At 48.3% G+C, this 17,789-nt stretch overlaps 1 protein-coding gene across 4 annotated transcripts in view; it reads left to right on the forward strand.

Moving 5' to 3' along the window:
• The window catches only part of TUB (TUB bipartite transcription factor), a 156,037-nt gene that overhangs the window by 55,140 nt on the left and 83,108 nt on the right, over positions 1 to 17,789 (forward strand). Inside the window, exon 1 of one of the 4 annotated variants that reach the window (XM_075326009.1) lies at positions 3,968 to 4,635. The exons of the other annotated variants lie outside the window; for them this stretch is intronic. Within the exon in view, the coding sequence (XP_075182124.1) occupies positions 4,598 to 4,635 (38 nt within the window). The 5' untranslated portion in view covers positions 3,968 to 4,597. Of the gene's footprint in view, positions 1 to 3,967; positions 4,636 to 17,789 lie in introns of those variants that run through there. 4 annotated transcript variants of the gene reach the window in all.

Here is a 17,789-nt window from a genome sequence, read left to right on the forward strand (position 1 = left end):
GGCACTAGTGGTTATTGATGATGGAGGCGGTGTGCTGGCCGGGCATGCAGGGCTAACAATGGCCCTGGGAAACTAGTGGTTATTGATGATGTGACTGAAGACAGAAGCTGGCGGATGAATTCAGAAGTCTTGGAGAGACTTTCTGCTCAGATTCAAACAAGTGCAGCAATGATTAAACTGTGCTTCACAGACAAATGGACGATGACCCAAAACATCCCGCAAAAGGAAAAGAAATGGAATATTCTGCAATGGCCGAGCCCTCACCAGATCTCACCCTATCGAGCTGCACTTCACAGGATTAAGACAAAACTTCTAGAGAGACCCAGAAACAACTGAAGTCACTGCAGTAAAGGTGGCAAAACCCCACACCGGACGAGGTCAGCGATGGAGACAACCACGGCCGGAAGCCTCACACCGGAGGAGACCAGCGATGGGGATGACCACGGCCGGAAGCCTCACACCAGAGGAGACCAGCGGTGGAGATGACCATGAGGAGACCAGCAGTGGAGACAACCACGGCCAGAAACCTCACACCGGGGGAGACCAGCGGTGGAGACAACCACGGCCAAAATCCTCACACCGGTGGAGACCAGAGGTGGAGATGACCATAAGGAGACCAGCGGTGGAGACAACCACGGCCAGAAATCTCACACCGGAGGAGACCACGGAGGAGATGACCACGAGGAGACCAGCAGTGGAGACAACCACGGCCAGAAACCTCACACTGGAGAAGACCAGCGGTGGAGACAACCATGGCCCAAATCCTCACACCAGAGGAGACCAGCGATGGGGACAAGCACGGCCGGAAACGCCTCACACCAGAGGAGACCAGTGGTGGAGACAACCACGGGCAGAAACCTCACACCGGAGGAGACCAGCAGTGGAGACAACCACGGCCAGAAGCCTCATACCGGAGGAGACCAGCGATGGGGACGACCACGGCCGGAAGCCTCACACCGGAGGAGACCAGCGGTGGAGATGACCACGGCCGGAAGCCTCACACCGGAGGAGACCAGCGGTGGAAATGACCACGAGGAGACCAGTGGTGGAAACAACCACGGCCAGAAACCTCACACCAGAGAAGACCAGCGGTGGAGACAACCACGGCCAAAATCCTCACACCGGAGGAGACCAGATGTGGAGATGACCATAAGGAGACCAGTGGTGGAAACAACCACGGCCAGAAACCTCACACCGGAGGAGACCAGCGGTGGAGATTATCACGAGGAGACCAGCAGTGGAGACAACCACGGCCAGAAATCTCACACCGGAGGAGACCAGCGGTGGAGACAACCATGGCCCAAATCCTCACACCGGAGGGACCAGCGATGGAGACAACCACAGCCAGAAACCTCACACCGGAGGAGACCAGCGGTGGAGACAACCACGGCCAGAAACCTCACACCGGAGGAGACCAGCGATGGAGACCACCACGGCCAAAAACCTCACACCGGAGGAGACCAGCGGTGGAGATGATCACAAGGAGACCAGTGGTGGAAACAACCATGGCCAGAAACCTCACACCGGAGACCAGTGGTGGAGATGACCATACGGAGACCAGCAGTGGAGACAACCACGGCCAGAAAACTCACACCGGAGGAGACCAGAGGTGGAGATGACCATAGCCGAAAGACTTCAGTAATTGCTCCAAAGGATTCTCTACAAAGGGTTCAAAATAGACATTCTATTTACGAAAAAGTCACTTTGTTACTTTTGAGTCTCTGAATTGAGGAGACTTTGTAGAAACGTTTCTTCAATTCCTAAACGTTTCACAGGAGATTTTTAATCAACCCTTTTAATTAATCCTGCAAGTCTCCACTTCAATTATCTCAGTTTTATTTTACATATAAAATAGTGACCTGCAGAGCTGAAATCACAAAGATTCAGTCTCTGGTCAAAGATTACTGGACCTCACTTTGAGTTTGAATCTGGGAAGTGAAGCTACAAGAAGAAAATGAGTATTAAATAGATATTTATGGAATCCAGAGAGCGGTCAGATTCAGGGACTCCTCCCAATGTCCAGGCTTGCAGGGGCTCCTGTGGTTTGCACTAGGGTCTTGGTCCTGAATCTGTGTAATGGAGACATCTGCATGGAATTTGTAAGTTCTTTGGATGTTTGCTGCTCTTTAATGGCAACGTTTAGTGATTGATGCTCCAGAGGGCTTCTGTGGGGCCGGTATATCTGGGGTATTTCATGTTTTACAGGGAGGTCCGGGGATGATATTGCAGAGGAATACACCTATAGTGTAACGCCTTTTATAATGCTTCTATTTCTGTTTCGGGTGTTACTATGGGGGTGGGTTATTATTAGCGATCTCACAGTGATCATCTGATGTCCGGTGATGATGAGGATTCCGTAATACGAATCTCCATGACAACGCGGAGCCCGAGTTATCACTTCATTCAGGAGCAGAGGAATTGTTACTTGCACAGTGCCGCCACTTCTCAGGGTCACCACCATCTCCTCGCTGCCACCTGTCCTGTGCCGCCACTTCTCAGGGTCACCACCATCTCCTCGCTGCCACCTGTCCTGTGCCGCCACTTCTCAGGGTCACCACCATCTCCTCGCTGCCACCTGTCCTGTGCCGCCACTTCTCAGGTCACTGCCATCTCCTCACTGCCACCTGTCCTGTGCCGCCACTTCTCAGGTCACTGCCATCTCCTCGCTGCCACCTGTCCTGTGCCGCCACTTCTCAGGGTCACCACCATCTCCTCGCTGCCACCTGTCCTGTGCCGCCACTTCTCAGGGTCACCACCATCTCCTCGCTGCCACCTGTCCTGTGCCGCCACTTCTTAGGGTCACCACCATCTCCTCGCTGCCACCTGTCCTGTGCCGCCCCTTCTCAGGTCACTGCCATCTCCTCGCTGCCACCTGTCCTGTGCTGCCAGTTCTCAGGGCACCACCATCTCCTCGCTGCCACCTGTCCTGTGCCGCCACTTCTCAGGTCACTGCCATCTCCTCGCTGCCACCTGTCCTGTGCCGCCACTTCTCAGGTCACCACCATCTCCTCGCTGCCACCTGTCCTGTGCCGCCACTTCTCAGGTCACTGCCATCTCCTCGCTGCCACCTGTCCTCTGCTGCCAGTTTTCAGGGTCACCACCATCTCCTCGCTGCCACCTGTCCTGTGCTGCCAGTTTTCAGGGTCACCACCATCTCCTCGCTGCCACCTGTCCTGTGCCGCCACTTCTCGGGGTCACCACCATCTCCTCGCTGCCACCTGTCCTGTGCCGCCACTTCTCAGGTCACTGCCATCTCCTCGCTGCCACCTGTCCTCTGCTGCCAGTTTTCAGGGTCACCACCATCTCCTCGCTGCCACCTGTCCTGTGCTGCCAGTTTTCAGGGTCACCACCATCTCCTCGCTGCCACCTGTCCTGTGCCGCCACTTCTCGGGGTCACCACCATCTCCTCGCTGCCACCTGTCCTGTGCCGCCACTTCTCGGGGTCACTGCCATCTCCTCGCTGCCACCTGTCCTGTGCCGCCACTTCTCGGGGTCACCACCATCTCCTCGCTGCCACTTGTCCTGTGCCGCCACTTCTCAGGGTCACTGCCATCTCCTCGCTGCCACCTGTCACCTGCACATCTGGAGGCCACAATAATGGAGACGTATTCAACCCCCAGATAGAAGACCCTGAACTATTCCAGATGTGTGAACATTAGCGCCACTTATATTATACAGCTTGCAATGACCCTGCAAAAATAAGTGCCCCCCTTCCACGTCATCCCTGACTGCATGAATTCTGCTCCGGAGAAGTTCTGCTCAGCAGGGTCTTTGGGTTAGAAATAGGGAGTGATAGAAAACATCTGGGATTGTGGAGGCGGGGGTGAATAAGAGCCGAATCCGGATGGGGCCCCCAGTCTGGTGTAAGGGGGTGCACGGTGCCCCTCCTGCTCTCCAGGCTGCACAGCGCGGATCCAGCTCAGGTTTTGCAGTCAGCTGGTGACTGGCAGATGACATCACTGGGGGCTGTGTCTGCTGCTGTGGAGCTGCTCATTAATGATCACACTCAATGCTTCTGCTGCTGCTGCTGTGCAGGTGAAGAGGACGAAGCACCATGCTGCAGCAGGACAAAGATGAGCGGCTTCACCGGGGCCTCAGCGGCGACAACCGGCGACATTCCCACCCCGGTGCTGGATACATCAGTCTCTGCTGAGGGAGAGCTGCTCATTTATTGCTGGAGACGGGATGAGGCTGTTGCTGGGATAGACCCTGCTGCGCTGCACTGAGCTCTGCTCCTCCTGCACTGTGCTGCACTGAGCTCTGCTCCTCCTGCACTGAGCTCTGCTCCTCCTGCACTGAGCTCTGCTCCTCCTGCACTGTGCTGCACTGAGCTCTGCTCCTCCTGCACTGTGCTGCACTGAGCTCTGCTCCTTCTGCACTGAGCTCTGCTCCTCCTGCACTGTGCTGCACTGAGCTCTGCTCCTCCTGCACTGTGCTGCACTGAGCTCTGCTCCTCCTGTACCGCTGCTCACCTTCCTCCAGGACCCAGGTGCCTCCTGCTCTCCAGAGGATGCTGCTGGCTTCATGGCCGAGGTCTGCATGGGGTCTGAACGCCTTGTCCTGCTCTGGAGGGTCGGGCCCTTGACTGTGAGGAGCAATGACTTCTAAGTACCAGTCTGACTGGATCCCCTACAGGTATCTGTCCTCCTCTTTACCTCCCAGCACTGAGAGTGCCGCTGTCTGTCCTCCTCTTTACCTCCCAGCACTGAGAGTGCCGCTGTCTGTCCTCCGTCCTGTACACACCTGGCCGCTGTCTGTCCTCCGTCCTGTACACACCTGGCCGCTGTCTGTCCTCCGTCCTGTACACACCTGGCCGCTGTCTGTCCTCCGTCCTGTACACAACTGGCCGCTGTCTGTCCTCCGTCCTGTACACACCTGGCCGCTGTCTGTCCTCCGTCCTGTACACACCTGGCCGCTGTCTGTCCTCCGTCCTGTACACACCTGGCCGCTGTCTGTCCTCCGTCCTGTACACACCTGGCCGCTGTCTGTCCTCCGTCCTGTACACACCTGGCCGCTGTCTGTCCTCCGTCCTGTACACACCTGGCCGCTGTCTGTCCTCCGTCCTGTACACACCTGGCCGCTGTCTGTCCTCCGTCCTGTACACACCTGGCCGCTGTCTGTCCTCCGTCCTGTACACACCTGGCCGCTGTCTGTCCTCCGTCCTGTACACACCTGGCCGCTGTCTGTCCTCCGTCCTGTACACACCTGGCCGCTGTCTGTCCTCCGTCCTGTACACCCCTGGCCGCTGTCTGTCCTCCGTCCTGTACACCCCTGGCCGCTGTCTGTCCTCCGTCCTGTACACACCTGGCCGCTGTCTGTCCTCCGTCCTGTACACCCCTGGCCGCTGTCTGTCCTCCGTCCTGTACACCCCTGGCCGCTGTCTGTCCTCCGTCCTGTACACACCTGGCCGCTGTCTGTCCTCCGTCCTGTACACACCTGGCCGCTGTCTGTCCTCCGTCCTGTACACCCCTGGCCGCTGTCTGTCCTCCGTCCTGTACACACCTGGCCGCTGTCTGTCCTCCGTCCTGTACACACCTGGCCGCTGTCTGTCCTCCGTCCTGTACACACCTGGCCGCTGTCTGTCCTCCGTCCTGTACACACCTGGCCGCTGTCTGTCCTCCGTCCTGTACACACCTGGCCGCTGTCTGTCCTCCGTCCTGTACACACCTGGCCGCTGTCTGTCCTCAGTCCTGTACACACCTGGCCGCTGTCTGTCCTCCGTCCTGTACACACATGGCCGCTGTCTGTCCTCCGTCCTGTACACACCTGGCCGCTGTCTGTCCTCCGTCCTGTACACACCTGGCCGCTGTCTGTCCTCCGTCCTGTACACACCTGGCCGCTGTCTGTCCTCCGTCCTGTACACACCTGGCCGCTGTCTGTCCTCCGTCCTGTACACACCTGGCCGCTGTCTGTCCTCCGTCCTGTACACACCTGGCCGCTGTCTGTCCTCTGTCCTGTACACACCTGGCCGCTGTCTGTCCTCCGTCCTGTACACACCTGGCCGCTGTCTGTCCTCCGTCCTGTACACACCTGGCCGCTGTCTGTCCTCCGTCCTGTACACACCTGGCCGCTGTCTGTCCTCCGTCCTGTACACACCTGGCCGCTGTCTGTCCTCCGTCCTGTACACACCTGGCCGCTGTCTGTCCTCCGTCCTGTACACACCTGGCCGCTGTCTGTCCTCCGTCCTGTACACACCTGGCCGCTGTCTGTCCTCCGTCCTGTACACACCTGGCCGCTGTCTGTCCTCCGTCCTGTACACACCTGGCCGCTGCACCTGCTGGGACTGATACATTGTATCTATGAGCGTGGATTGTAGCGGAGATGTTTGTTATTGTTTATCATAATATTATTACTTTACAATGTAAATATCCTGTTACTTTGTGATTTTCGCCCCCTCTGTATATTGGGCTCTGTGCCTGGTGCCTGATATTAATAGGAGCCAGGAGGGGTTTAGCGGTTACTTTTGGGCTGAGGGCCGGGTTACGTTTTGTGTCCCGGTGAGTTGATGGGTTAGGATTATTATTAGGTTTGGGGGTCAGTATTGGTTTTAGTATTAGGGATGGAGTTCGTGTCACAGTTTAGGACAAAGGCGGCTGACTGGGATTAGGATTGAGGTTACAGTTTGGATATTTGGGGTTATTAGCAGTGACATTAGGGTTAGTAATAGAAAATATATGGGGGCTCAGTGTTGTGTTTTGGGGGTTTTGTGTTATGAGGTTAGTGTTGGGGTTAGCATTAGACAAATATTTGGGCTATTTGTGGTTAGTCTTATCATTGAGGATAGTGCTGTGGTTGGGTTAGTGCTATATTTGGGGTTAATGTTGGGGATTATCGCTAGGTTTAGTTTTGGGGTTAATGTTTGGGTTTATGGCTAGGTTTAGTTTTGGGGTTAATGTTTGGGATTATGGCTAGGTTTAGTTTTGGGGTTAATGTTGGGGATTATCGTGAGGTTTAGTTTTGGGGTTAATGTTGGGGATTATCGTTAGGTTTAGTTTTGGGGTTAATGTTTGGGATTATCGCTAGGTTTATTTTTGGGGTTAATGTTGGGGATTATCGCTAGGTTTAGTTTTGGGGTTAATGTTGGGGATTATGGCTAGGTTTAGTTTTGGGGTTAATGTTGGGGATTATGGCTAGGTTTAGTTTTGGGGTTAATGTTTGAAATTATGGCTAGGTTTAGTTTTGGGGTTAATGTTTGGGGATTATGGCTAGGTTTAGATTTGGGGTTAATGTTGGGGATTATCGTTAGGTTTAGTTTTGGGGTTAATGTTGGGGATTATCGTGAGGTTTAGTTTTGGGGTTAATGTTTGGGTTTATGGCTAGGTTTAGTTTTGGGGTTAATGTTTGGGATTATCGCTAGGTTTAGATTTTGGGTTAATGTTTGGGATTATGGCTAGGTTTAGTTTTGGGGTTAATGTTGGGGATTATCGTTAGGCTTAGTTTTGGGGTTAATGTTTGGGATTATGGCTAGGTTTAGTTTTGGGGTTAATGTTGGGGATTATCGCTAGGTTTAGTTTTGGGGTTAATGTTGGGGATTATGGCTAGGTTTAGATTTGGGGTTAGTATGTGGGTTATTGTTCGGGTTAGTCCTATAACAGATTTGGGCTTTGTGCTATGGATGGGTCGGAGTAACTTTATTCTAGTGGACATTAACCCTTGTGTTGCACAGTAATAACCTTCAGTGACGCTTCCTGGAGTTCCGCTGCCGGGTGACTGGTCATTGACATGACGGCCTCTAGTGCAGGGGCCACGAGCTGCAGCCAGGGGTCACATAGGGCCCACGGTATTTTATGTGTGGCCTCCAGCTTTTGCAGCACAGACTTGCTCCATGTAACTTCTGCAATGAGGAAAGACCCCAGCGAGCACCGGGCCCCATTCTCCTGATAGCTGGGTGCTCCTGAAGTCAACCCTCTACCTGCTGTATACAGCCTTTATGCCATAAATGTGTCACATCAGAATACCTCTTAGTCCTTTCTCATGACCCCTGGGGTTTAAACTTTAAAATCCGGCTTCCTGCCTTATTAGTACACCCCAATATTAAGCATATTGGATAATTTTGCCGTTTTGTCTATAACATCAGACACAAACTGTTTCTCCAGAATAGACGACATCTTCACTATTAAGTTTTCTTCTTGAACAGAATTTGTCACCAGGTTTTTCCACCTAATCTGAGAGCTGCACAATTTTGGGGGCAGAGACCCTGATTCCAGCGATGTGTCACTAACTGGGCTGTGCAGTGTAGTTCTGAAAAAATCACCAATTAATCAGCAGGAGATTATCATTACAGGACTACTTGGCTGCTGGAGGTAGTCCAGCATATTCCTGAGCTCTGTATAACTGCTGGATCTGCAGCAGAGGAGACAGCACACAGCTCAGTAAGTGACACATTCCTGGAATCAGGGTCTCTGCCCTTACATTATGCTGCTCTCAGATGGGGGCGCAAAAACCTGGAGACTGATTCCCTTGCATTTCCGCCAACAAGAGATTGTAAAATCTCCAGCCTGGAGTTACTGATTAAACATGTATTGGTGCTAGCTCAACTAGGGTACAACATCCACAGGGAGGGGGGTCTCATGGGTCAGGGGATGGGACCCCCATGAATTTGGAGAACAAAGCTGTAGATAGAACTAGTGAGAGTTTTTTGTTATTTGGGGGGTTCAGCATCTGATTTGGGGGTTGCAGAGGGTCAATGAGGGTCCCCAGATACACACCCACTTGGTAATGTGAAGGGTTAATCCCCCGGTATCCCGGCTGCTCAGTCGCTATTGATAGACATGCCGGCTCTTGACTACATCACATTAGGGCCCTGGTGATATTTTTGGACGGATTGGCTCCAGGTTTGTGCTGATTTATGATCCGCGGTGACGGATGTTGCAGGTTTGAGGACTTGGTCTCCGCTAAAGTTTAGGAGATGTTGAACTGTGCAGCTTCATGTCCATCCCGGAGTGCGGAAGATTCTTATTGTGGTTTCCAAGGTGATTCGCACGTCTCTATATATATTCTGTAGGTGCTGAGGAATCCGATACCTCGACAATCTCAGCCGTGGAAACCGAACCATTAACCCATTCTATGCTGCACGCCGAGGGGAAGCCAACAGATTTCATAGTTCTGGGGGGAAAATAATGATTTAAAGCTCAGTCCATAGATAAAGGGCAGAGGTCAGCGATGCTATATATATATATATATATATGTGAAGATATGTAGGGTCTGGATGTAAAGCAGCTCAGAGTGTAATGTGTCAGCACCGACAATAATCACTAACAGTAAAGATTGTACTGCAGGGTCCAGATTACAATAAGAAAAAGACGACACCGGAAGCCATTCATCACCGGTCACTAAGAATCGTGTAAAGTAGAAACGACAACGAGCAAAATCAAAGCTTCTGTTACACATTGTATAGACGACACCATAAACGGGAGCAAAGAGAAGAGGGGCCTGAGAAAGAAGCGCACATGGGCCGCATAATGCCCAATTCACATCACCTCCTGCACCCCTCTGCGGCCAGATTACACTAATAAGTCCACCCCGGCACACTACCACTCCTACTGTATATATACACTGCACAGTACCACTCCTACTGTATATATACACTGCACAGTACCACTCCTACTGTATATATACACTGCACAGTACCACTCCTACTGTATATATACACTGCACAGTACCACTCCTACTGTATATATACACTGCACACTACCTCTCCTACTGTATATATACACTGCACAGTACCACTCCTACTGTATATATACACTGCACAGTACCACTCCTACTGTATATATACACTGCACAGTACCACTCCTACTGTATATATACACTGCACAGTACCACTCCTACTGTATATATACACTGCACAGTACCACTCCTACTGTATATATACACTGCACAGTACCACTCCTACTGTATATATACACTGCACACTACCTCTCCTACTGTATATATACACTGCACAGTACCACTCCTACTGTATATATACACTGCACAGTACCACTCCTACTGTATATATACACTGCACAGTACCACTCCTACTGTATATATACACTGCACACTACCTCTCCTACTGTATATATACACTGCACAGTACCACTCCTACTGTATATATACACTGCACACTACCACTCCTACTGTATATATACACTGCACACTACCACTCCTACTGTATATATACACTGCACAGTACCACTCCTACTGTATATATACACTGCACAGTACCACTCCTACTGTATATATACACTGCACAGTACCACTCCTACTGTATATATACACTGCACACTACCTCTCCTACTGTATATATACACTGCACAGTACCACTCCTACTGTATATATACACTGCACACTACCACTCCTACTGTATATATACACTGCACAGTACCACTCCTACGGTATATATACACTGCACAGTACCACTCCTACTGTATATATACACTGCACAGTACCACTCCTACTGTATATATACACTGCACACTACCTCTCCTACTGTATATATACACTGCACAGTACCACTCCTACTGTATATATACACTGCACAGTACCACTCCTACTGTATATATACACTGCACAGTACCACTCCTACTGTATATATACACTGCACAGTACCACTCCTACTGTATATATACACTGCACAGTACCACTCCTACTGTATATATACACTGCACACTACCTCTCCTACTGTATATATACACTGCACAGTACCACTCCTACTGTATATATACACTGCACAGTACCACTCCTACTGTATATATACACTGCACAGTACCACTCCTACTGTATATATACACTGCACAGTACCACTCCTACTGTATATATACACTGCACACTACCTCTCCTACTGTATATATACACTGCACAGTACCACTCCTACTGTATATATACACTGCACACTACCACTCCTACTGTATATATACACTGCACACTACCACTCCTACTGTATATATACACTGCACAGTACCACTCCTACTGTATATATACACTGCACAGTACCACTCCTACTGTATATATACACTGCACAGTACCACTCCTACTGTATATATACACTGCACAGTACCACTCCTACTGTATATATACACTGCACACTACCTCTCCTACTGTATATATACACTGCACAGTACCACTCCTACTGTATATATACACTGCACACTACCACTCCTACTGTATATATACACTGCACAGTACCACTCCTACTGTATATATACACTGCACAGTACCACTCCTACTGTATATATACACTGCACAGTACCTCTCCTACTGTATATATACACTGCACACTACCACTCCTACTGTATATATACACTGCACAGTACCACTCCTACTGTATATATACACTGCACAGTACCACTCCTACTGTATATATACACTGCACAGTACCACTCCTACTGTATATATACACTGCACAGTACCACTCCTACTGTATATATACACTGCACAGTACCACTCCTACTGTATATATACACTGCACACTACCACTCCTACTGTATATATACACTGCACAGTACCACTCCTACTGTATATATACACTGCACACTACCTCTCCTACTGTATATATACACTGCACAGTACCACTCCTACTGTATATATACACTGCACAGTACCACTCCTACTGTATATATACACTGCACAGTACCACTCCTACTGTATATATACACTGCACAGTACCACTCCTACTGTATATATACACTGCACACTACCACTCCTACTGTATATATACACTGCACACTACCACTCCTACTGTATATATACACTGCACACTACCACTCCTACTGTATATATACACTGCACAGTACCACTCCTACTGTATATATACACTGCACACTACCTCTCCTACTGTATATATACACTGCACAGTACCACTCCTACTGTATATATACACTGCACAGTACCACTCCTACTGTATATATACACTGCACAGTACCACTCCTACTGTATATATACACTGCACACTACCTCTCCTACTGTATATATACACTGCACACTACCACTCCTACTGTATATATACACTGCACAGTACCACTCCTACTGTATATATACACTGCACAGTACCACTCCTACTGTATATATACACTGCACAGTACCACTCCTACTGTATATATACACTGCACAGTACCACTCCTACTGTATATATACACTGCACACTACCACTCCTACTGTATATATACACTGCACAGTACCACTCCTACTGTATATATACACTGCACAGTACCACTCCTACTGTATATATACACTGCACAGTACCACTCCTACTGTATATATACACTGCACAGTACCACTCCTACTGTATATATACACTGCACACTACCTCTCCTACTGTATATATACACTGCACAGTACCACTCCTACTGTATATATACACTGCACAGTACCACTCCTACTGTATATATACACTGCACAGTACCACTCCTACTGTATATATACACTGCACACTACCACTCCTACTGTATATATACACTGCACAGTACCACTCCTACTGTATATATACACTGCACAGTACCACTCCTACTGTATATATACACTGCACACTACCACTCCTACTGTATATATACACTGCACACTACCTCTCCTACTGTATATATACACTGCACAGTACCACTCCTACTTTATATATACACTGCACAGTACCACTCCTACTTTATATATACACTGCACAGTACCACTCCTACTGTATATATACACTGCACAGTACCACTCCTACTGTATATATACACTGCACAGTACCACTCCTACTGTATATATACACTGCACAGTACCACTCCTACTGTATATATACACTGCACAGTACCACTCCTACTGTATATATACACTGCACACTACCACTCCTACTGTATATATACACTGCACACTACCACTCCTACTGTATATATACACTGCACAGTACCACTCCTACTGTATATATACACTGCACAGTACCACTCCTACTGTATATATACACTGCACACTACCACTCCTACTGTATATATACACTGCACACTACCACTCCTACTGTATATATACACTGCACAGTACCACTCCTACTGTATATATACACTGCACAGTACCACTCCTACTGTATATATACACTGCACACTACCACTCCTACTGTATATATACACTGCACACTACCACTCCTACTGTATATATACACTGCACACTACCACTCCTACTGTATATATACACTGCACACTACCACTCCTACTGTATATATACACTGCACACTACCACTCCTACTGTATATATACACTGCACACTACCACTCCTACTGTATATATACACTGCACACTACCACTCCTACTGTATATATACACTGCACACTACCACTCCTACTGTATATATACACTGCACAGTACCACTCCTACTGTATATATACACTACACAGTACCACTCCTACTGTATATATACACTGCACACTACCTCTCCTACTGTATATATACACTACACAGTACCACTCCTACTGTATATATACACTGCACACTACCTCTCCTACTGTATATATACACTACACAGTACCACTCCTACTGTATATATACACTGCACAGTACCACTCCTACTGTATATATACACTGCACAGTACCACTCCTACTGTATATATACACTGCACACTACCACTCCTACTGTATATATACACTGCACACTACCACTCCTACTGTATATATACACTGCACACTACCACTCCTACTGTATATATACACTGCACAGTACCACTCCTACTGTATATATACACTGCACAGTACCACTCCTACTGTATATATACACTGCACACTACCACTCCTACTGTATATATACACTGCACACTACCACTCCTACTGTATATATACACTGCACACTACCACTCCTACTGTATATATACACTGCACACTACCACTCCTACTGTATATATACACTGCACAGTACCACTCCTACTGTATATATACACTGCACACTACCACTCCTACTGTATATATACACTGCACACTACCACTCCTACTGTATATATACACTGCACACTACCACTCCTACTGTATATATACACACTGCACACTACCACTCCTACTGTATATATACACTGCACACTACCACTCCTACTGTATATATACACTGCACACTACCACTCCTACTGTATATATACACTGCACACTACCACTCCTACTGTATATATACACTGCACACTACCACTCCTACTGTATATATACACTGCACACTACCACTCCTACTGTATATATACACTGCACAGTACCACTCCTACTGTATATATACACTGCACAGTACCACTCCTACTGTATATATACACTGCACAGTACCACTCCTACTGTATATATACACTGCACAGTACCACTCCTACTGTATATATACACTGCACAGTACCACTCCTACTGTATATATACACTGCACAGTACCACTCCTACTGTATATATACACTGCACACTGCCACTCCTACAGTATATATACACTGCACAGTACCACTCCTACTGTATATATACACTGCACAGTACCACTCCTACTGTATATATACACTGCACACTACCACTCCTACTGTATATATACACTGCACACTACCACTCCTACTGTATATATACACTGCACAGTACCACTCCTACTGTATATATACACTGCACAGTACCACTCCTACTGTATATATACACTGCACAGTACCACTCCTACTGTATATATACACTGCACAGTACCACTTCTCCTGTCCTGTATACTGGGTGTAATCCTCAGTATCTGTATTATTCTGTATATATACACTGCACAGTACCACTCCTCCTGTCCTGTATACTGGGTGTAATCCTCAGTACCTGTATTATTCTGTATATATACACTGCACAGTACCACTTCTCCTGTCCAGCAGAGTGAAGGCAGATAGCCGTAACGTACATGACTGAGGCAGTGATAGATCCAGGAAAGGGTTAAGGAGTAAGGGATGGGGGTTTTACCTAAGGAATGTGGTGGTGGGGGTGAGCGAGCAGGAGGAGAGATGGGGGCAGGGGCCATATAAGAAATAGGTCCCATGTTAAGGTGTCATTCCTTTGTCCTGGACTTAAAGACTGAACAAGCAGTTGTGGATGCCTTGCTGAAGAGCGTTCAGGCCGCGGCTTTGACATGTAGGCCCGAATGGATTCAGGCCCAGCTAGACGAATTGCTGAAGAGTGCCCGGGATACAGCATCTGCCCCTTCTGAACTTTCTGAACATCAAACTCTAAGAAGATCAAGACCTCCTGAGAGACTAACTTCTGAAATGGCCAATAGGACTCACAATAGGATCATAAGTCCTTCCGTTACCTCTAGGAAAAGAGCAAAGCGCAGCACGGCCTCTGATCCTGCTTACAAACCAGGAAGGAAACTACAGTACAAGAATAACAAGGGACAGAGAAAAGAGCCCGACCATCTAACCAGAGAGACACCAAGAAGTGCAAGGAGAAAGTCCAGCTCTACTGAGGTGCCAGCCAGAGAAGCAGCCACACAAGCTACAACTGACGTGACCACAGCCCACCATGAATCCTTAGAACTTCCTCAACAATCTTTGCATCATTCTAGAGGACATCATACGGCCTCACCCCACGGGGGGATGGGCTTAGGACACACAACATTTCCGGATCCGGGTTCTCATTACACGAGGAGTGGTAGGAATCCGAAAAGACAACTGCGCAAAAGTACTTTAACCAGACAAAGACTTCTTCGGCCGGCTCAGGATGTGAGTCAGGCAATAAATCTACAGCTACAAGACTCAGCAGAGATTCCAGACAATGACTATGACACAGATAACGACTCCCCACTAGAGGGCAGCAGCACGCAGCACTTCAATAATGGAGGGGCTGTAGAGACTATAACTAATACGTCACGAACGGCTGGTCAACCTAGGACGCAGCCAGGTATTGGTGAGAACACTTTTTCTTGTCCTATATCTAGTGTAACAACACCTGTAATGAATCCAGTGGGCGCAGTTAGGGGTACAGTTCCCGGCAATGTAGGATGGGATCTTAATTCAGTAGTACAGCAATTAGTGTCCGGGGTTAAGGAGGCTTTGAGTCAGTCTAGCTTACCCATAACCTCTTCTCCTATTGCTGCATGGTGCGGGAATGGTCGCCGGACATCGGAGGTGGTAAGTCAGTCGTGTGCTGATCCAGAGACACAGGAGGATGCAGTAATTTCACAAGGGGTTCCATTATCTGATGCAGCAAAAGGAGAATTATATGTATGTTTTGAGGGTCCTCTAGGAATTCATTTGAAACAGGAGGTTAGGGAGAAGATTTGGGCCGACGAATATGTGGAAATATTTTCATTATTGCCCTTAGAAAAATATAACTTGGATAGAGTAAGGTTTGATGAGAGGAAAAGAGAGGAACAAGAAAGACGGTATTGTCTCATCCCCCAAACATTTAGCAATTGGTTCCATGCCTTTGCCATATTAGCAAGTGTAATAGGCCAAAAAACTCCTGAACATTGCTCTGCCTTATTTTGTTACATGAATTCTATCGGGGAGGCGCACCGTGTGTATGGAGGTTTAGCGTGGCTGCGCTATGATGAGCAGTTTCGCCAACGAAAGGCTGGTCGACAAGGGATTCGTTGGGATCACAAAGATATTAGTTTATGGATGCGTCTCATGACAGCGCCACGTGGGGTTAATCAGCCCTTTCAGGGCTATGTCGGCAGATCATCAGCAAGCCGATTGTCGGCAGCAAACAGAAAAGGTTGCTGCTGGCAGTTCAATGATAGCCAGTGCAGATTCGGAAACACATGCAGGTACAGACATGAATGCAGCTTCTGTAGTGGAAACCATAGCCTATCAAAATGCTTTACACGAAATAAAACCCCAACAGCAGAGATTAACCAAAAAGGGGGAAACCCCAATTAGACTCGGGGAGATGGTGGGCTATCTAAGCAGGTACCCAGATAGAAAAGCAGCACAATTGCCGGGGGAGGGTTTCTCAGAAGGTTTTAAGATCCCATCTACTTCAGGCCCATTAACCTGTTCTCGTAACCTTGCTTCAGCTTATACATATTCTCACATTGTCTCCACAAAACTAAACAAAGAAATTGACCTGGGCCGCATGGCAGGCCCATTCCCCAAAATGCCAATAGAAAACTTAAGGGTCTCTCCATTGGGGGTGGTCCCAAAGAAGGAACCCAATAAGTTTAGGCTGATCCATCATCTGTCCTTCCCTCATGGAAGCTCAGTTAATGATGGAATCGATCAGGAACTTTGCACAGTCTCGTATACTTCATTTGATACAGCGATTGCATGGGTTCAGAAGTACGGCAGAGGAGCTTTAATGGCAAAAACAGACATTGAAGCTGCCTTTAGACTCTTACCAGTCCATCCAGAAAGCTTCATCTCTTGGGTTGTCAGTGGCAGGGAAGGTTTTATGTAGACTTGTGTTTACCGATGGGCTGCTCCATCTCATGCTCCTTGTTTGAATCATTTAGCACATTTTTAGAGTGGGTAGTAAAGAAGGAAGCCGGCGTGCGTTCTGTCCTGCATTATCTAGATGATTTCCTATGTATTGGTCCACCAAAGTCATTTGTTTGTGCTTCATTATTGGCAGCGATTCAGTCGGTTTTAAGTGTTTTGGAGTACCGTTAGCATCAGATAAAACAGAAGGCCTGTCTACACTTATCAAGTTTTTAGGAATTTTGATTGACAGTGAAGCAATGGAGTGCAGATTACCGGATGACAAGGTCAGTGATCTGCTGGAGGCAGTCAGAGAAGCTAGATCCCACCGTAAGATCAGATTAAAGGATCTACAATCGCGGTTAGGAAAAATGAACTTTGCGTGTCGCATTATTCCAATGGGTAGAGTTTTTTGTAGGCGCCTAGCTGCAGCTACCTCAGGCATAACCTTTCCACA

Source organism: Anomaloglossus baeobatrachus, chromosome 10 (genome assembly GCF_048569485.1).
Source record: "Anomaloglossus baeobatrachus isolate aAnoBae1 chromosome 10, aAnoBae1.hap1, whole genome shotgun sequence".
NCBI lineage: Eukaryota > Metazoa > Chordata > Amphibia > Anura > Aromobatidae > Anomaloglossus > Anomaloglossus baeobatrachus.